At 46.7% G+C, this 21,071-nt stretch overlaps 4 protein-coding genes across 10 annotated transcripts in view; 2 read left to right on the top strand and 2 right to left on the bottom strand.

Annotated features, from left to right (window-relative positions):
- LOC125959978 (F-box/WD repeat-containing protein 5) overlaps positions 1 to 810 on the top strand; it is a 4,704-nt gene extending 3,894 nt beyond the window's left edge. For both annotated transcript variants that reach the window (XM_049693039.1, XM_049693038.1), the window contains one exon: positions 1 to 810. This exon is cut by the window's left edge and continues 446 nt beyond it. The gene's annotated coding sequence lies outside the window, so the exon portion shown is untranslated.
- Positions 811 to 951: 141 nt separating this feature from the next.
- On the bottom strand, positions 952 to 9,316 carry LOC125959975 (solute carrier organic anion transporter family member 74D). 2 transcript variants are annotated; one of them, XM_049693034.1, is made up of 7 exons: positions 8,762 to 9,316; positions 4,983 to 5,419; positions 3,288 to 3,785; positions 2,856 to 3,206; positions 1,634 to 2,780; positions 1,347 to 1,552; positions 952 to 1,278 (listed from the first exon to the last, which is right to left on the bottom strand). In XM_049693034.1, the coding sequence occupies exons 2-7, from the start codon at positions 5,167 to 5,169 to the stop codon at positions 1,115 to 1,117; spliced, it is 2,553 nt and encodes an 850-aa protein (XP_049548991.1). In that variant the 5' UTR covers positions 5,170 to 5,419; positions 8,762 to 9,316; the 3' UTR covers positions 952 to 1,114. The 2 variants fall into 2 exon arrangements, with proteins under 2 accessions (XP_049548991.1, XP_049548990.1); XM_049693033.1 differs by lacking the exon at positions 8,762 to 9,316 and having other exon boundaries at positions 4,983 to 5,681.
- Positions 9,317 to 11,610: 2,294 nt separating this feature from the next.
- Positions 11,611 to 15,816, top strand: LOC125959976 (solute carrier organic anion transporter family member 1C1). Its single transcript, XM_049693035.1, has 8 exons — positions 11,611 to 12,018; positions 12,222 to 12,567; positions 12,649 to 12,869; positions 12,943 to 13,477; positions 14,291 to 14,346; positions 14,410 to 14,898; positions 14,972 to 15,158; positions 15,235 to 15,816. The coding sequence occupies exons 1-8, from the start codon at positions 11,937 to 11,939 to the stop codon at positions 15,803 to 15,805; spliced, it is 2,487 nt and encodes an 828-aa protein (XP_049548992.1). The 5' UTR covers positions 11,611 to 11,936; the 3' UTR covers positions 15,806 to 15,816.
- A 263-nt stretch (positions 15,817 to 16,079) lies between these two features.
- The window catches only part of LOC125959974 (protein bunched, class 2/F/G isoform-like), a 46,200-nt gene continuing 41,208 nt past the window's right edge, over positions 16,080 to 21,071 (bottom strand). For all 5 annotated transcript variants that reach the window (XM_049693031.1, XM_049693026.1, XM_049693029.1 and 2 more), the window contains exon 5: positions 16,080 to 20,271. In XM_049693031.1, coding sequence (XP_049548988.1) covers positions 19,906 to 20,271 — 366 coding nt within the window. In that variant the 3' untranslated portion in view covers positions 16,080 to 19,905. The remainder of the gene's footprint in view (positions 20,272 to 21,071) is intronic.

The following is a 21,071-nucleotide window of genomic DNA, read 5'->3' as shown; positions in this document are numbered from 1 at the left end:
GCACTGTTTAGATATTTTATCAATCATTCGTTTTGTTATAAGCGATAATCGTGCGTCGCAATAGGATTACCTTAAACTTTCTTGTGTAATGTTATTGGATTGTTTGTTCTTTTTTAACCTCCTTTTTACCACAAGTATGTGCATATCCACGCGAAGCGTACAGAGATAGAGATACGTTTATTATGTTTAATGTAAGAACCAGTGTAGAGATACCATCTGTATGAGGTATTAGTCGGTGGGAGTGAGCATGAGAGAAGAGAAGGAAGGACAGGGTGGGCGAGTGTGCTGTGCCAATCGGGACGTTCAATTACTATCCAAGAAATACATTTGAGCGAACCAAACCCATCTCTATCAACGACCTTTGAAACGACTTCACCCGAACGAAACGAAATGCCTAACAGGGAAGGTATGATGACCTAGAAGCATGCTACTAACCAGAATTACTTGGAATGTTTGGAACACAGAGAAAGCAGTCAGTGAAATCACAGTAAATAATGCGATACTGTTGTTATGAAGATTTCGCCGATTACGCACTAGACATTGCAGTAAAAATGTAACGGTTTCAACAACAATTTTCTCAGTTGCACGGTTTTCGGGGTGATTGACTTCCATTTTTGTGGTAGCGGGTAGGAAGAACGGTGGATTAACCTGCGTTAAGTGCCGCAACCAGTTTTGGAAAACAAAAATAATGATTACTCGCCCGGCTCTCCGTTCATGCGGAACTCCCCAGCACATCGGAACCGCCCAATCTTAATGCATTATCAGTTGTAAACTTGAGTCATGGGCTGCTTCATCTGCGCTGTTGCCTCTAAAATTGAATTCTAACTAGCGGTCACGGTCTAATTGCTCGCGTGGACCCACATTATCAACCTGATAAGCGAGTAAGTGCGCGCTCGTGTGCGTGTGTGTGATTTTGACGTGCAAATTGTATGGCAGTAAAACACCAAACCGATTGTCGGTACAGAGGAGAATCCCTTATCATCTTATTAACCGTAATCTTAATGTACATAAATTAAAAGTAACATAAACACCCATACACACTGGAGCAAAACGAACGCATATGAAAAGCAAACAACACCCGGCGCATCCGTGTATGGAGGGACAATCACGTATTTCATTTGAACGCTTGATTACTGATCGGTTCGGGATGCACCTTGGCACCTGTCGGGTGCTGGCGCTTCTGTTGCTGTTCGGCTTGCTCCCGCTCACCGTACAGGTCCAGTGTTTGACCGTACCACCAAACGAGCCCATCGAAGAACACACCGACGAATGTGAGACCTGAAAGAGGGAGGAAAGGATGAGAATTAGGATATGTCTACCAACGCGTCAGCGGTGGCAGTACTTACACAGGGCCGTAATGTTGATGTAGTACCGGAACAGCTTCTGATCGTGCAGTTGGCAGTTGCCTCGCTTACCGCATTCTTCCGTCCACACCAGACACGTACTGTCGATGATCCGACCATAGATGATCGGTCCGGGAATGAGCGCGAACAAGCTAATCATCATGAGGATCAGTCCCTGGGTGAACGATTTGTCCTGCTTCGAGACACAGCTGGGGAAAGTGAAGAAGCAAAGAATATTCAAGAAGCTCTTTATATTCAAGCCGGGGTCCCAGGTTGTGCCAAGCTCTTACCGATAGTTCACCAGCAGATTACCGATCCGGCCGGACGCACCGAGGCAGTTGATGATACTGGAGATGATGGAGAAGAGGTAGAATCCGAGGGCACAGCCCTGAATGCACGCACCCGGCACTAGTTTCACACTGTATAGCGTGGTGTCCGGTGGGTTGGTAGTGGTGCTACTATCCTCGCCATCCCCTGTACTGGTAGCTCTTTTCCTTCGCCTTTCAGCTTCCGGATAACTACTAGCCGCTTCCTCGGCTGCTTCCATCACAACGGAATCTTCACCATCCACGGGCACGGCAGTTGTCGATTCCGTGATTTCCATCGGTAACTCGCCTGTTGCATCAGGCGCCATTAGGTCAGGAGGTGAGTCGTGGGATAACGTGTAGTTAACTTTCGTTTCATTCGCATTGGCAAGCAGTTGTATCGTATCGGTAACAGTAACCGCAGCAGTGCTCGTTGAGAGCGTTGCCGTTTCGCTCCGAGTACTACTAGGAGCGTCAGTGGTTGTGGACTGAATCAGTACTGTACTGGTGCTCACCGTCGTCTGATATGGATGCGTAGAGGGCAGATAGGTAGCAGAACCAGAACCATTCGGTGACCTCTCCCAAGGAAGCTTTGTGATGGGGGAGTAGTTTTCATTCTGGCAAGAGCACCGATCGTAGTACTTGTCCGCCGTATGCCAGTTGTCGCAACCGGCGTGACAGGCAGAGAAGAACGTTATTCCCGTCTCCTCCTGACAGACCGGCGTGTACGGAATACCGTCACAGTGGCAATGGCTGTTACACTCGGTGGTCAGATTTAAGCGACCCTGTACCAACGGCATCGTACCATCGGGGCAGGTCAGGAAAAGATAGGAAAACTGTCCAGCCATATACCCAAAGCCAACGATCACGTTCCAGAACAGCAGTTTCCGGGGAGATGGTTTCTTCTTCGAGATAACGATGCCCGAAATGAGGAATCCTGCCACCATACCGAACAACGTGATCGGACCCGTGATGACCGTCGCATTGGCCGGCGATTTGTGAAACTGCACCTCGATGTACTTGCTCAGGAAGGTGATGTAACCACTCGAACCAAGAATGTAGAATATACCGGACAGAATGTTGAACATCAACAGCTTGTTTTTCAACAAACGCATCAACGCCGTCGGAAAGTCTGCGAATAGATCGAGGAGATTGATGATGAACTATTTTCGATCCATTGGTAACACCACATTGCTATCGTACGTACCTTTTAGCTTCGGAAACTCCACAATACTTTCGACGAACTCGGGTGCACTCTCGGAGACTGTCCGCTGGTGTCTTGCCGCTTGGCGAAGCTCTTCCTTTTCCTTCCCGAACGCTTCCGCATCGTTCATCAGTATGACGGGCATGTTGGAGTTTGGTCGTTTGGTTTTCGTCGGTGCCGCCGCCTGCTTCTTTGGAATCTCCTTCGGAAAGAGTCCAGTTAGCATGGCAAAGAAGAGCATCGCAATACCGAGCAGTATCCAGCCTAACCACCAAGCACCTAGCCAACGTGGATCAGAACTGTCGATGATCGGTGTCTTGGTCGGATCGATGTAGATCTTCAGCGCCAAATAACCTACAGTAGCCCATGAGGCAAGAAAGAAGAACAATTTGAAATCGCTCGGAAAGGACAACCACTAACCCATCGAGGACTTACCGAGAGCAAAGCCTACAACCGGCCCGAAGGTACGCAACGACGAGGCGTACGCCAGCATTAACGGTGTATTGGTCTTCTTCGTATTGTCGTCCAGGTAGGTTTGACCGAGCGAATAGTACAGGGTGTTGCCAATGCCGAGCACAAACTGGGACATAAAGATCAGCACCAACGGTACGATCGAGATCGTATCGAGGCACTCCTTCTCCGTCGACTCGGCCATGCACAGACGGTTCGAGCTTTTTACCAGCATCGTGACGTTCTGGTGCAGCCGTAAGTTGGCCTCATCCTCTGCCTTATCCCTCAAGTACTCCTTCGTGAGGCGCAGTGCATCTTCGCCCGGGCCGTAGATGAAGTGTGGCAGCGCTAGGATGAAGCAGGAAAGGGCACAGAACACCACACCCCAGGCGATCCATCGTGGTCTGTTCCGGTGACCACCAACGTACGAGAGAATGAGCGACAGGAGGATCTGCGATATTTCGTTACCGCTGAGAATGATACCTGGTCAGCGATGGAAGGAGAGCAATGGGAGTCCAAAACGATGGTTATCATCCGTTGGTTGTTTGTAGCCGAAACTGAAGCACCTGCCCGTGGCTACTGAGATTGTACTAAACTGTGCGATTGGTATGAAATTGTTGATCCCGGGTGTCATACATCCGTAGTAAAGAATACGGAGAATTCACTTCAATCTTAAAACAATATTGACACCATTTTAATACCTCTCCAAGCCTTCACTTCAAAGCCATCAATTTCAAGGATTTCGTTGTAGTAGCTTTCCTGCTAGAAGACTGCGTAGCGTTGTACTAAAACTGTTATATTCCATTTCTAACCGCCAACGTACTAGACTCACACGAATGACGATCAAAAATACGTGCAGCTCGCGAATGTGCTGTTTTGCGAGTGTATTTGCGGGTGCATAATGACAATGATTGATTTTGATAACGGCCTGAACAAGGAGGTACACTGCGATTTTTGCGATTATGGTATAGGAGAGATTGCATTTCCAGGTGTCTACCATTAGAATCCGTACCGATGTCTACGGCATGTCCACTCCCGATATCGGTGCGAACAGGTTATTGAATTGGTGTAGTCCAAGTAACACGAAACATTGAATCGCAGCGATGTGCATTTTCTATACTCCTGGTCGCAAAGTAGACAACCAAATGATGTTTGGGACAACAAAATGATCACTCGATAAAATCTCAAGTGTTGAAATCAATAATCGATTGCATTGGATTAGTATACGGTAGCATGGTGCGCATGATATGGAACTTTCCTTTTTATCAATTTTTCATTGCACCACATAAAAAATATCAAGGTCGATATGGCGGTGTAACGAGGATTCACTAATCTCTCCACTACACTCCACCACTAGAGTCTCGTTCTCGAGGAGCAGTGAAGCGGTAAACGCTTGGTTGGTATGCTGTCCGGTGAACGGGTGCGAACAAATAATGCCGACCAAGTCTAGACGAGTCGATGGACAGTAGGGGTAGTAGTGTGATAAGCCGTGAGGTCGGTCGCGTACCGATACCGTAATCACCAATCACCTGTTTCACACCTCAGCTCGGTCGTCGATGCAATCTAATCTTTTGCATTTCGACCTCGCGGGGTGCTCCTCGACTCGACTCCCTACCATTTCCCGTACAACCAGCCACTTCCTGGTGCGTATCAGGACACTGCTGCCGCCACCCCACTTACCCGTGGTTGAGGAAGGAATTTTGAATCGCTTTTCCAGCGTGGTGAGCGTGATGACGAAGTAGATGTACGCCATTGCCTGGACCGTGCCGAGGAATCCGTACACCATGATAAAGGATCGTGGCGTGGCGAACCGCTGTAACCAGCGCGGATGCCAGCACGATAGACCACAGCGCACATCGGACGCCATGTTGGTTGGATTCGCGATACTGATACTGTCCTCACTGTGTCGATCACACGCTGGAAGTTGAAACTTTGATCTCTTCGGTCACACACAAACACATACACTCGCACTAGTGATTGTGTAGAAGGATTTCCAGCTGCCACACTATTATCACAAGCATATCAGATGGTTGCACCTCCGGAATACGATTACGTAGGAGTCCCGGAAATCACTGTCACTTATCATGGCGCATCCACTGCCACACACACAAAAGGATCTGGAGATGTGAAGGAACTTGTGAAACGAATGAACCGGAACCGATCGACCACGCCACCAGCACCACAAACTTTGACCCTCGACGATGGTCCCTGGTACGGGTTTGGCAAGCACGCCCGACTGGAGCGCGATCTCCGTGCCGATTGAACGATATCGGAATCGGCGAAGCGAGAACCGCTCCGTTTGTCTTTGCTACCAAGCAGGGCGGCAGCATGTGGAAGCCCGATAATCACGTCACTTATCGGGTAGTCCACCCTGCCGAAGCCGCAGATTGGCCCCCACAATCATTCGCTTATCGGACAGACTTCTTCTTTTTTTTTATTTGTGGGCGGTCGTGGCCGTGTGGAGAGAAGGTGAGTAGACACTTTTGTCCCGTTTCCCTGGGTCTCCACTGAGATGAGACAATGGTATTGAGCTCGGGCAGGAGGGTGTGATTGAAGGAGGATGTGGCGCCATAGGGAGGTCGGCCAAAGGACTTGGATAGAGAAAGAAAGGAAGTGTGACAGGTTAATAGGTGATAACGGGAGATGGGATGTCGCTGTCGTCGATTTTCGATTGTTTGCTATCCTGCCACAACGCGAGTCTTTAGGCTACCCGGTGCGGTCCCGATCTGATAAGAATGATTCCTTATTGATGTGCTTGTGTGTTTAGTGACGTAGTACGCATCGAACGTGCGATACCAGCAGGAAGCAGGTAGATAAGCAGGTATCAGCTTGAAGGGGAACAGAGAACAGCAGCATAACAGCTGTAAATTTCACAAAAACACTGCCTACGGCATATGATAAGGACCGTTCGTGGGACACCGGTACCTGCCGTCACCAAGGGAGGTTTACACCGGAATGCAGATTAATAAAAGGATCTTTTTTTTTCTTCGATGTCACGAGAATGACGCAGTGCATAGCGCATGAGGTGGACCGTCGGGGTGATCTTATTTTTAGTAACATTTAAATTGTTTGGCCATTGAAATTGAAAACATCTGTTTTTGATTCATTAATTCGGTTCTTGTGGCACAATCTATGGAAAGGTGTCACGAAGTGACACCCTCGATGCTTTATTTGACTTTTTTCTCCACTTTCTACATCCAGTATCCACGAATAATGCTTATAAAGATCATAATTTATCTTTCCAAAAACCGAGTGTCAGGCTTAAATGTTTTCTGCTACACCCAAATTTATGCATTTAAAGGACATTCTGGTCCGTCGTGTTAAGCACCCTGAGCAAACTATAAAGAAGCATTCAAGAAAGAAACATACATTAGCGGGCAGCCAATGTCCTTTTTGTGTAACAATAGAGGGCATCAATCAGCCAAAGTAAGAGGTTTGTCTAGTTGATGTGATCAGTTACAAAAACAAGTTATTTTATGCAATACAATTGAAGTTGTCGAAGTCACTTTTTAGTTGTTCTATGTTCTTACTAGAATCGTAACCAATTGTAAAGTAAAAGTTACCATTCAAAGCTATAAATAAATACGTTAGAAAATCCTAAGTGCACTCCTTCTCTTGAGATCATTAGTGTTGAAGTCATAAACGACAGCGAAACAGCGCTCACTGACGCCAATCGTAGCAAGCACAAGGGTCACCAACAGTACCTTCGTCGATCCAGGGTCATACCGATGCCATGGCGAAACACATTCGTCAAAGGCTATGCCTGCTGAGGTCATCATCAATATTGTGTTGATCACAGTATGCCATCCTGTGAAGAGACCTTTTCACAATAAATTCATCGCACGAAGTGGCCTTCCAACTCGTCGCCAATTACAGTTTGCTAAGAAAGAGCATGCCCAGCACGATACACTGTACGTCATTTATCTGGACAAATATTGAACAATGTAGTTATCGTTAAGATTTTTTTTAAAAAGATTTCTTGTTGTACGCTACACCATAAAATCATCTGTCGCACTAAGAGCCTAAGCACGTCAAAGCAAACGTTCTTTTTACGAAACCGGTGGCAATTCTCAATTCAAATCGATCCCTTGTGCACAGAGCAGTGATGAGTTGCGTAGCGCGTAACCGGTTTTTGGATTTTCTATGTCAACACCGGGGGGTGCGCACCTAGAGACACTTCGCTCAAGTATGACCTTTTTTGAGGTAGAAATCGAGAACGTGCGATGACAACATCACACACGAGTCACGAAATCGTGGAGGGGTTTTTGGGGCGTTGGAAGGCAAACCAGTGGGCCAGCAATCATTAGTTCCAATTGTACAATCGGTAACGGGGCTTTCGCAGAGAGGAAATACAAAAATGGCAAAGCGGATTTTTGTGCCTAATCACGCTTATTGGCTGATGTCGCTAATGACTGCCAGTGAATTGCCACTTTCACAGGCAGATCCAACGAGTGATGCGTCACTGGAACGTTCGTCGCAAATGGCTTTGAAGATTCAGTATCGTGCGTGATCGGTCGCTACATACAGGTGGGAGCCACCATCAACATCACCGAAGGTCACAGAACATCGCTACATCAACAACTTCGTATCATGCAAGGTTGACCGAAAGATGAAAAACAATTTTTTGTTTCACTTTTTTGGCCACCATCATTGTAGTTCTACCTTGCCGGTGTTCTCGTGGCGCACAAACCGGTAAACAATAAAAGACTCGACGTAAAACGATGGACACTTCCATTGTCACCATGTTTCTGTGCGCCACATTGCAACGGTTAGAATAACATTCTGCACACTCTGGTCACGCTACGCGGTCTGATAAGCCGGTCAGTACAGGTACACGTGGGGATGTACGATGGCGAACAATGATGTACAAATGGCACATCAGTTCCCGCGCAAGCCGGTAGCCATTCACGTTCATCGCCACTGACGGACAGGGCACCAACGAAAAAAAAAAAAAAAAGGGAGGGACAACAGTAATTTCACACTATTATCATAATAACATCAGCGCATCAGTCGCGTCCGCGTCGAGAGACTATTCTCTGACGTCCATCGCCGCCAGTCAGCCAGCTTGAGGTGATGCTGGAGCGGCCCCCATACAGGGAGCGAGAGGCAGAGTCAGCAACGGGCAGGAAGTGTGCATAACGACGGTAACGCTAGCGACAATAGCGGCACAGGTCACTGGGATTCGCGGGACGGTAATTCGATCATCAAATCGGCTCACACCGAGAGCATGATCCCTCTTTTCGCATAGCAGACCGTTGCGCAAATTTGATTTAAAAAACATGTTCATTAAATGGCGTTCCACCGGCAGCAGCCATGCTGTGAAGAGGTTGGTAGTTCGTGTGTGTGTGTTTTCGGTGGAACCTTCGAGCAAACACCCTTTGGATTGATATCTCGATTAGCACACTTTTCACGTTCGAAACACCACGGTTCGGTTTTTGCTAATGTGCAAATTAACACACCGATCACTGGAACGTTCACGCACGATCTTCACACAGCACTTTTTTGTCTCAGTCCATCGTCAGCATCCTCATACGTCTGGAACATACGATGCGGCCACATAGATTTGGATCGCGCGGACAGCCCGCTGCGCGAAAGCTGCTCAACAACTTATCATAGACGGCTGCGGTCGTTGGAAGCAGCTCCGGGACCTGGAAGGCACGCGCTTGTGCGCTCGGGAACGTGTTCACGTTACGGTATGCGTTTCTAAACTGACGCGAGCAGCCGGCGCGCGCTGGATCGCGGATGATGGGGCGCGCTCAAAGCGCCAACGGTCGTCGTTGTGGTACGTGTCGCGCGATCTGTGTACACGCAGCTTTGGCACCTTTTGCAGTGGTACTATAGATGAGGTTGTGCAAGAGAGGAGATGGCAGTGAACTCGTGTAGCCATCGATAATTAGGGGACGACTGGAGCGCAGATTTAGTGATAAAACCGTGCATAGGAATAGGGTGTACTAATGCCGGGTGTACTATGTATGGAATTCGCTTGGTAATCGCTTCCGGATGCGACGTCACCAAATTTCTCGCTAATTTTATCTAATCGCAATCGGAAGCGATCAACGATTGAGACAGGAAGGGGCCATGTAGCGGTTGAATCAGATTTAGAGAGTGTGAAAACATCTTTCGCCAATTTGTTGAAAACTGTTATACAGAGAACACTCTCTAAAGCTGACCGAAATAAGTGGATATCATTTATGTTTTAAATCCTAAATCAACTTCATTTGAAACATTATAATTAATATAATTAACAATGGAAAGGATATTTACGTATCTTTGAATTCCTTCGCATTTTTGCGCATTTGGACTGGAGTACTCTTTCAATATCTCAGGAGAACCCAAAATTTTACAAGGAGAAACGTGAGAATCCTCCTTGAGGTTGAAAAAAAGTTAACTAGACCATGCGATGCGTCTCTTGTGCTGTTTCTTTTCAAATTGACTTCCTTAAAAAAATCCTGATATTCGGGCACAGAAGATTCAGAAAGTTTTTGTTAGTTTCGGCATAGTTACATATGAAGATTGGAAAAAATATATGTATTACTAGCATGACCCAGCGTGCGTCGCTACGCTTAAAAGAGGATGGTTATTTAAAATAGTTGTTTTTTGAGTTGTTGCTTTGTGTGTGATGATTGTTGTTAATATTTGCTGAGGATTTTACATTGGTTACATGAACACCAACCATGGTTCTGAGCTTATTTTTGAATTTCATGGATTGGCCAGCGAGGAGAATTACTAAACTATCATCAGCATTTAATACTTGGGTGAAACGCTTCTGTTTTGTGCGCAAAGGATCGGCAGCTTTGCTGCGTACGGAGTAACGGGGACGATTCGTTTCGAATGCAATACCGTCGCCTTTAGTTGCCCCTCGCTTTGAGGGGGGGGGCTCGAGCTCAGATTTCTTTTCTTTGAGATTTGTGTGCTATGCCTTCGGAAGGGAGTCACCTCGTTTTTAGAAGACTTTTGGCGTCGCAAAGAATTTAACCGAAAAGAGGAATTTTCTGTTCAGATTGCCCTTTATTCGCAAATACCCTGCCCTTTTACACCCCGGATCGGCCGGTGTCCCTCTTCGGAACATACATCCTAAACGGCTCATTTCTCCCATAACTGTGTTGAGCTCCTAATGCTACCACCTGGAGTTAGGACCCCGCGCAAAAGCCCTCATGGAAATGTTAATGAGGTGTTAGTAATGTGTGTGTGCACATTTTGAATTTTTATACATAATTTTTTTATCTTTGATGAAATTTCGAAAATTCGAATTGTGCATATTGCCCCAGTATGCTTAAACCGGTTTTAGTTAAGCCTTCTAGGATAAAATTCTCATCAATTAAATTAATTCGCGCTGTCAACGCTCCCTGGCGCTCAGTATTGCAACTACTGTTCGGTGATTTAGTGGATTTTCAAAAAATCATTAAAAAATAACTGTTTGAGCTAGGGCTATGAAAATTTGAGAGTATTAGTTTTTTTGTATGAAAAATCTAAGAAAAATATCAAATCAAAGGTTAACAGAAAGTTACGGGAAATAATTTTTCTATTTTTTGAATAACTTAAGTAATGGGAATGAAATATAGTTTACATCCGATTCTGATACCTACAGAAGATACACACAAAGTTTGGTTTGAATCGGTTCAGCCGTTTCGGAGGAGTTTGGACACAAAAAAATGTGACACGAGATTTTTATATATATAGATGAAATTTCGAAAATTCGAATTGTGCATATTGCCCCAGTATGCTTAAACCGGTTTTAGTTAAGCCTTCTAGGATAAAATTCTCATCAATTAAATTAATTCGCGCTGTCAACGCTCCCTGGCGCTCAGTATTGCAACTACTGTTCGGTGATTTAGTGGATTTTCAAAAAATCATTAAAAAATAACTGTTTGAGCTAGGGCTATGAAAATTTGAGAGTATTAGTTTTTTTGTATGAAAAATCTAAGAAAAATATCAAATCAAAGGTTAACAGAAAGTTACGGGAAATAATTTTTCTATTTTTTGAATAACTTAAGTAATGGGAATGAAATATAGTTTACATCCGATTCTGATACCTACAGAAGATACACACAAAGTTTGGTTTGAATCGGTTCAGCCGTTTCGGAGGAGTTTGGACACAAAAAAATGTGACACGAGATTTTTATATATATAGATTTAAACAGATGTGTTAGTAAAGATGTTGATAAAAGTAGACATAACAATGCGCACTTTGTAACATTACCAACAACATGAAGCTGACGAATTACTAATCAAGCTAGCGTCATCAGAGCTCATAACACGTGGCTTTACACTTAGTAGCATAAACTCCCCGTTCGTTCGCTCGCTCCGTAGCACAGAAAGTGCTGTTCGTGTTGTAAAAATATGGTCAACTGAACAGCCATACCAGCAGAAACACCCTGTACTGCTGAAAAATTGAGGCACAGCCTTTTGGTAAGATAAGATAAACGGTGCGCAAGGGCGCAGATAGCGCGGCGAGTTCACATACGTTTACACCTGACACTTTCGGTTAGTAAGCCATTGACACTGTTAGAGAGTGTTTACGCATCGCAGTTCCAATCATAGCATTCCTAGTGTCCTTCCTGTTTGTGCAACTGCGTTCGAACACCTCCGGATGGAGGCATAACGTGGATAGTTAGACCAACCTGACGAGATACCATGATTCGACCAGCATCCTTACTGAGAGCGAACGACGAGTCGCAACCGCGCATCGAGGCTCGCGCCAGTAACATCGAGCAAGGTGCGTGTGCGTGTGCAGTTGCGGTTGCGTGAAAGGTGTGGGCTCTGCTGGAACAGATTACTCACCCTCACCAGATAGCGCCTTATCATCAGCTACGCCTCATGATAGTGAACTCGCGTTGCGCGTTCCCTTGTACCCACTGGAGTAGAACATTCCCTAATACGGGCAAGGCTGGTTGTTCCTTCCGTTTCCGTTCCATACAGATTCCATCGATTGCGGGGTAACGGCGTGTTCCTGCTGCAATGGACCCGGTTGCCTGCGGTTGGGTACCTCGACCATGTTCATCGTCGCCCTTTCGATCGTGACGTTCGTGAGCGGCGGTATCGAGGGTTACTTCCGGTTAGCTGCACACCAGGCCGCCATCGAGCTAAACTTCGATCCGATCGCGCTCGATTGGCTACTGGTGACGGCCGGCATTGCCCAGGGTGTGTTCGCAGTGCTGATCAGTTACTGGGGTAACCGACTGCACCGCATATCCTGGCTGGGAGGCATCTTCATGCTGCAGGCCGTTACACTGATCGTGTTGATCATACCGACGCTGACGCACAAGTAAGTAGTTCAGACGATTGGAGGAGAGGTGATGTGCTACCGATGATTGACCAACCCCCCCTGGGTTCCCGTCGTGTTCAGTTCCGATGAGAACAGTACCATCGAAGCGCCACAAATGGACAAACTTTGCCGGCTGGAGGAATCAGCAAAGCTGGTTGCGGATCAACCGTACGCCATCACGACACTCGTGCTCATGTTTATCGCCCAGCTTCTGATTGGCATTGCGAATGTGGCCATCTACTCGCTCGGCATCAGCTATCTGGATGACAATGTTCGGGAGCATCACAGCCCCGGTTTGGTAGGTGAGTATTCTAAAGGTTTCGCGCGATCGTTCCGTCATATGCAGAAGCATTCAAAATGTATTTCTCCTTGCAGGCTGTGCCATCGGTGCTCGTATCTGGGGTACCCAGTTGGGGTTGGCGGTTGGATTGGTGGTCGGTGCCACGACACTTAGCTGGTGGCTCGGATGGGCCATCCTTGCACCGATCACGTTTCTGGTCGGTTTCGCTATCTCGCTCTTCCCCAAGCGACTGCTGGCGACGATGGTGCGCCAGGCGGCCGACGATATTATCGAGACGGCCACGAGTAACAGCGCTCAATCGCTCACCACCCTGCCCGACAAGTGGCTCGCGGACATTACCCTGTGGGCGACGTTGAAGCGAGTGTTCTCGAACAAGATACTGATCTGCAACGTGCTGGCGCTGGTGTTCATTCAAACTGGCTTGGTCAATTTTCATGCCCACGAGCAGTCCTACCTCCAGTCGCGCTTCTTCCTTCCCACGTCGCACGCTGACGGTGTTAATGATGAGTGGACATCGCGGCTCATCACCAACCTGCTGAAGCCTCCGGTGGTTGCCCTGACCGTCGTCGTAGCAGCACTCGTCATTGCGAAAGTCAACCCTTCGGCAAGGTAATGTTCTACGAGTGAGCACCACGCTATCCGGCTCGTACTCGTACGTGATCGTCGTGCAGCATCAGTGGTTGCAGTGGTTGCGGTGCCGCATGTGACGCCGTTGTTGCAGCCATGAGACTGGAAATGGTTTAAACACCGAGATGGCCGGTTTTGTTTTACTTTGTAACTTTACGTTTTATACAATGCTTTTCTTGGTTGAGTTGTTTAAAGAGCCATCGGTAGCATCTACCAGGGAACCAAAAGTTTATCAAAAATGTTCGAGTTTCTAACAGCAGCTCGGCCAGAGAAAGGCGCGCTTCCAACCTGAAGCTGTTGATCTACTTGAGGCTACCAAACTGGATCTAATGCAACGCCAATGATTGACTCTGCCTAGCTGCTACGAGGCTAGTAACACTTGCTCTTACATAATGGCTAGCTCTGCGGTCTAACACAAATTGCGTCATTTGCAGCCATGTAGTTTGTGGGTTGCAGTGGTTGAAGTTTCCCCTCAACAACAAGATCGAGCTGTGGCATGTTTCTGCGCATTTTAATTATTTAATTTACATTTTCTTTGATGCAAAACCAATTGATTGCCAACAAGATGAAAGGGTGTTGAATGAAAAGGGGAGAAAGAAATGAGCACAACTGTCTCCCCAATCAATCATGGAGGTCGCCTTCGGGCGCCCCATAGGTTGGTGGTACGGCGGACCGATTGTGAGATTAAGCGACGCAGTCGGAATTGATCGCAACGATCGATCATACATTGAAGATTGTCTGTCGAGTGAATTCAACTCAATAATCCTTATTACTCTCTGCTTCTTGCTGCTACAGGAAACTGGCCGGATGGAACATCTTTGTAGGAATACTGTCCGTTGGGCTGTTCATAGGTAGATTCATCATTTCATTCGATCTTCCTCTGAAGGCTAACGCTTACCATCTCATCTTTCCAGCATTCATTTTCATCTCTTGCGAAGAGGAACAGATTGCGGGGGCATATCGCGGTCGAAAGCTGATCAAACCGTTCTGTGCCTCGAACTGCGTTTGCGCGGAAAACATCCCATTCACACCGGTCTGTCCACAGGATAGTCGGTTTACGTACTTCTCACCGTGTCACGCCGGTTGCCAGGATCGGGAGGAGATCAACAATGTGGTGACCTACCGTAACTGCACGTGCGGCGTTGATCTCGACATCGTTTCGCCCGGTGAGCTGGCGACGGAAGGTGCTTGCGGGATTGGGGATTGTCAGCAGCACTGGATCGTGTTCCAGGTGTTGACCGTGATCGTAACGATGCTGCTTGCATCGGGTTTAGTTGGCAAGGTGATCATCACCTTACGATCGGTGCTGCGCCAGGATAAAGCGATGGCATTGGCCGTCGAGTTGACACTGGTCGGGCTGGTCGTGTATCTGCCTGGGATGGTGATTTATCAGGTGGTGGCAAGTAAGTTTACTGGTGATCTCGTGATTATTTTGCTTCAGTCTATTAACGTTTCACTCCTGTCTGCTTCTGTCAGCACACACGTGCCAGTTTTGGTCGAGTGATGAGCGACAATGCTTCCTGCACGAAACGCCAACATTCGGCAATATCCTCAATATGATAACGGCTGCCTTCATCCTCATTGGGCTCATCTTCGAGATGGTTGTGTTCTACTTCGTCAGCGACATGACACTGTATGGTGATGATCCGGATGATGGATATCGGTAAGTGTCGGCGTGCTGGACAGGATCTAACTTTCAGATACCTTTCAAATTACTCCATACTGTCATAATATTGCAGATCCGTTGAGATGCATCGTTTCATGGCTCCAGCGCGGACACTTACTCAAACAGAGCTGGTACCGCTGAATGGCGGTACCGCGGATACGGTAGATCGGTCCACCGTTTCGGATACGATCGTTCAATCGGCTACACTTGTCGCCGACGAAGGACCGTTGCAGCAAGTGGAAACAATCCAGAGCACACAGCCCTCCTATGCGGCACGATCCGTTTCACCGCTTGCCAGGGCGTCCGCCAATTACGCCCAGGTCGTAAGACAACTACCGACACGGGAGGATTCCAGCGATATTGATGAACAGCTTGATTTCCGCTCGGCTACCAGTCTTCCCCGAGGACAGAGCGATACCGAAGACGATAATGATCGCCAGCAGCAAGCGCCGCGGTCATACTTAACTCCCATGGTCAATGGTCCCACCAGTACCGCTGCGATAAGGGATTACATTAACCAGCGGAGTGGAGGATTGGCGGATGTGCCAAGCTCTCCGGAGAGCCAGAATTCCTCGCAACGTTTCGATGCGTTACGAACACGTAACGCCGTACGGCGACCGATGAGTCCTGAGACGGACTTTTGAGAATAGGGAATTTGAGTTGCTAGTATTGCGAGTTGGAATCGAATTCTAAACTAAACATGTCACTTAGCGTAGATTGAGTGCTAGAACTCGTACCAGGTAATTGTGCCAGTACCGTGAGGCGTACAGTAGCATGTAAGAGAATAATACTTTAGTAGAGAAACGACCATTCAAACAAATATACCAAGGAAATGACAATAGTATCAGATGGATTACAAGATAAAGAACGATTAAGCGAAATAAGAGAAACAACAATCCAAAATAAACTTACTTCCTTATCAGAACACTTTTTTCTGTGATGTGTTGACCTGCATTTTCGGATATTGTTTTGCAAAGGTTGCTGCGGGTACTGTTAATAACCGATCAACCGGCAATAACCGATAGTATAGTGTTTATATTCATTGTTTAGATCTATTATCATCCACTTTTCGGGTTTTACGCGTTCTCCTTCTCCTTCGTTAACTCACTGCTACTGCGTCAGCTCTCTTGCAAACTGCATTGCAGCAATCGCATACGGCCTTTACTCGTCGTCTCGTTCCCTTGTGTCGTTTTTGAGTGATTTCTTTATTTTTTTTTGTTTTTTGGTATTTTCTGTAGCATTTTGCGTTTACTGTAGGATTATCTCGAACGGGTTCTGTTTCCTCCACATCACTCCGCAAATAAATAAACAAGAAATTTAAGAAGCAGCCTCCCTCTACCTCTCTTTTCATCTAAATTCATTAAAGCGCACTAAGAGAGTGAGAGAGATAGAGATGAATAGCGAAAGTTGAATCGCTTCTCTTTAGTTCTCGTAAAAAAAAAACATATTATTAGAAAGGGGAACAGAAAAACTCTAAACCATATGGTATGGTGTGTTCCTGCTGGCGTTTTCCCTGCTTTTCTTTATCGTATTTAGTCCATTCCGCAGCGTAGCGATCCGCGCCACGGTGAACTCGTCAACGCACATACGTTAGCCGGGAGTTTTCGTACTAAACTTAGTCGCTAAGCGCGTGTAAGAAAGCAAATAGGCTACTGGATCGTAATGCTTCCGTTCCTTCTATAACTAATTCTAGCTTTCCTTTTCACCCAGTTCTTTTATCATGCAAAAATGAGTGCTTCATCCCATGCGCATGGGTTCTTCCTGTGCTGGTCTCACATGCATTTTTCGGTAAAAAATATTTAACATACTCACGAGGGATGGCCACGTATACCTTCCTCCCTTTACCCTTTGATAACCATTGACCTTTTCTTTTGGGTTTGTCTATGCGTGGCGATAGGAGGATTAGTAGTACTTTTGGTGATAGCAGCAGCAGCAATAGTACTAGTGATAGTAGTAATAGCAGTAGCAGTAGTAGTGGTGGTGGTAGTGGTGATGGTGTACTCAACAACTGTGTCTTTACGGTCTATATGAGTTTCGTTAACGTCCACACGCTGCAAAGCAAGCCTAACGGAGCCCTATGCGCGATACAACGACGGTAAAACGACGTCGTCTATCTTGCTTGTGTGGCAGATAAAATTCCAGAACCCAGGATCTAAGATTTTAAAATACCATGTACTGGAAGGGCGGTGATATTATCCGTGTAGTTTGTGTTCTTGCAGATGATTGCTATGATTTGATAACACTACGTATCTTGCTCCCTCTTTCTTTATCTTTCTGGTATCTGGACACGTGGGGGTGCCTGGTACTTGGTACCGATCACTAGCCAAGCAGCATAGCGTAAAATAGTTCAACGCACAAAGAAGAGCGAGGTAGCTCTCCCAGTTCCCAGGGGTCGCGTTTCGCATGCATTCATTCATACACAACATACGACCTACGGTATCGTCGCAGCACACATTCATACTTCACCATACACCTCCACGCCCACTGCTAAACCATTCATAGTCCTTGTTCTCGGGATAGAACTCATTCCCATTAACACCTCATTCCCAATATCCTCATTATGTACAAACGGATCACATTTGATTTGCTTAACATTCTTTTTACCTAATAGTTTCCCTCTTTTTGATTATACGGCACAATCAACACTCTTAAAGACCAGCTTTTCTCAATCATTTTCACTCATTCCACACATACACCTCGCACAAATTCGTTCTGAATGATCATTCGTAAAGCAGTCATGTGACACCTTACAACAAAACAAAAACAAAAAAACAAGGAAGAGAAGGAGTTGCAAACTAAATGTGTGTTCTAACAACCGTATCGCAAAACCAAGCGATTTGAGAGCAATAGAAGGGATCACTGTTACCCTTATTCGAAACAAAACAGCGTAACATGGAAGGCCGAGAAACACAACAGAGCCGTCGCCGTTTGCAACAACAAAGACGAACGTTACAGAAACAGATAATAGGAGAGAACAATGACATGCGAAAGAAGGAGGGAAAGAGAAGTGGCACGTGAGCAACATAGAAGCTTTTTCTCATTGACCTTCAAAAATTGTGAGAAAAAAAGGTAAAAAAACAAGGTAAGGTGCTACGGTTGTTCTCGGTTTCTATACTAGGGTCCTGGATTATCTACACATTTATTCTCAACCAACGATTATGCTGGCCGATTGCTGCTGCTGCTGATTGGTTTGACGTGATTAATCGTTCGGTTTGGATTGTTAATTTTCCGCTACATTTTTCCTCTTTCTGTCAGCGTAAATCAATTCCCGCCACTTTAAATTGTGCCTATACCTTCCTTCATCGATCTCTGGTGCGACCGGGCCGGTATGCGCTGTACCGGCCTCAAACGTCCCAAACAACTTTCATCGCATTCGCCGCACACGCTTCCTATCATTAAATCACATTTTACTTTATCTCAGTTCCGTTTGGCCTGGCTTTCCTCGCTTTTTTCCCAGCGCATGCCAGCTTCCCTAATCTATCTGTGTGCATAGTAGAGGCTGAGAGCAGCCATGTACACATTTCGTTTTATGCGAAAATCATATCTTCATCATTTTGGTAATGCTTTGTTGTGGTTGCGTGAGTGTGTGTGTGTGTGTGAGTGTGTTTGTATGTTCCTGTTTTGTTCTTTTTAACGAGATGAATCCGTCTCACTTTGACTTTGCCTAATCTTTTCTTATCGATCGAAACATGTTATACTAATACGCACTGTGCGCCCACTTTTCATGGGCGCGGTCTGTTTTCATGGGCGCGGTCTGTTTCGTGTGCTAAATGAAATGTTTCACTACTTCAACCATTCAACTAGACCTTCGGTTCCACTACGTGTTAGTGTGTGTGTGTGTTTGTGTGTCTGTATGTCCGTTGGCACCATTTCCTCTATGACTCTCTGCTACCACATGCCGGTCTGCCTGCCTGTCTCCCCTATCATATCTCGTAATTGCGTCCCTCACTGGCGCTATAGAGCGCCCGTCGTATGTGAGACTAATGCAGGTCAATAATGCACATTTTTTCGCAATGTCCTTTTCCTCATTCGGTGTGTATTTTGTTTTATATTTGGCTTATTGTCCCGCTGCACATGAACAACGATTCCCCTTTTTGATAAGGAGGATCGCTCTACCGTGCATGGATTTGTCAACCTGAGGAGGAGGAGGGACTTCCGCGTAAGCATTACCTTCCCGCGTTCTTCACCAAACCCAAAGCTCTACCTCGATGTGCCGTTCCGCGGTGAGACTTTGACGACACCTAACATGATACCGGGCTCCTAAGCAAACACGGAAAAAACGATCGGCGACCGATCTCTGTGCAGTGCGCTTTGTGTCATTAATACTACGGGAGTAGGCTTGGAATATGGAAGTGAATGCAGAGTAGCAGTCGCAACCCGTACTACAATGCCCCCGACCTTTCGTGTCCCTGTCTCACATCATGGCACCAGCGTTTCCAGGGATGGGGAGGGGGCATATCCTAATAGGAGCTTCCTAGCGGTCGACTTAGTGGCAAGAGAAAGGGTATTTCTCTGTATTTTCGAGTGTCGGTTAAAGGAGGAATATGATGCACTCCCTCTTTGCCAACTTAGCGCTGTCTAGGGGTCACTGACTCTTGCACTAGCGTGCAACACCATTCGATTTTCGGTGTTAAACGCTGTTACGCTGGCGTTTTTCAGCCACAGAGCGCAGTAGAATTTAGTGCAGTAGTCTTTATGTCAATGCATATTTCTAAAAACGGAGTTTTTAATTGGAACATTCTGCCTAGGAACCGTTGGCTGGATTGGCCGTAGGTGCCGCCGTTGCTGCCGCTGCTGCTGCTGCTGCCGGCGCTGTTACTGTTGGTACTTTGGTGGAACCTGCCGAGGATGCTGCCGTAGCAGCAGCCGCAGCCGCCGCCGTCACTTGCTGTTGTTGTTGCTGCTGCTGAGCAGCTGCTGCAGCCGCTATCGCAGCGACGCTGTTGCCTCCGGTTGTCAGCTGAGATAGAGTTTCTTGTGATGCGTTTGCTTTGAGAATGTTGTTCTCGTACTCGAGCTGATTGATGCGATCCATCAGCTCGGATATTCGTTCCTTCAGTACCTCCACCTCCTCACGTACCGCAAACATGAGATGGGATTTGACCAGATCCTAAAAGCAGAAGAACACGGAAAAAGAAACAAGGAAGCAGCACATTAGAAGGTGAGCAAGCAACTTATTAAAATTAATAATAACTGTAACGTGAAAGAAGACAATTGCTCATGATCGGGCGATAATTTGGCTTAATCGATTCCTTCCTGCATCCTACTACTATCCCACGCGATTAGTGACTGGGTAACTCGTTCAGATTAGTAGCGCACACAATGTCGTCATCGTGTCACCGCGTGCTAAACTGAACAGCCGTGGTGCTGGTGCACAACAATTACGATGACGCTCGTGCCACTCGTAGAGCGGCTATAGAGAGACAGAAAAGGAGAGGGAGAGACAGAGTGAACCACCGCGATACGCGTACGCTGACGTGGTCGTGAGGTAGAATGCATTGCGGAAAACGTAAAGTCAAGGATGAGTTGCAAGTGCTTGGGTTTGGCTTGGCTTTGTTTTCTCCGCACCTTCTGATCGCTGCGCCTGGGTCAGGTCGTAATCGATACGCACGCGGTAAGGTAGGGAAGTTGTCGCGTGTTACGGTTAACGCTGCAGCAGCAGCACCGCAAGCCGCGCATACCGTGATCAATGACATGCTATTTTCGGAACTTCAATTAGAAAACCCAACTACGCCACCTCGGGAAATTGAGCCAACACAGATCTTGTGCGAGAAACATGCCGAACGCGCTCGAGTTTGCATCAGTCGTTTGCCGTTGCGACTCCGGACCAGAAGATAAGGCAGAATAGGTTTGATGGTTTTATACGTTGTTGCAATAGGCTGATACAGAGGGACATGGATACACTACTGA

The sequence above is a fragment of the Anopheles darlingi genome, chromosome 2 (assembly GCF_943734745.1).
Source record: "Anopheles darlingi chromosome 2, idAnoDarlMG_H_01, whole genome shotgun sequence".
NCBI classification, from domain to species: domain Eukaryota; kingdom Metazoa; phylum Arthropoda; class Insecta; order Diptera; family Culicidae; genus Anopheles; species Anopheles darlingi.
The sequence above is the reverse complement of the archived record's forward strand: the minus strand, read 5'-3'. Positions and strand labels throughout refer to the sequence as shown.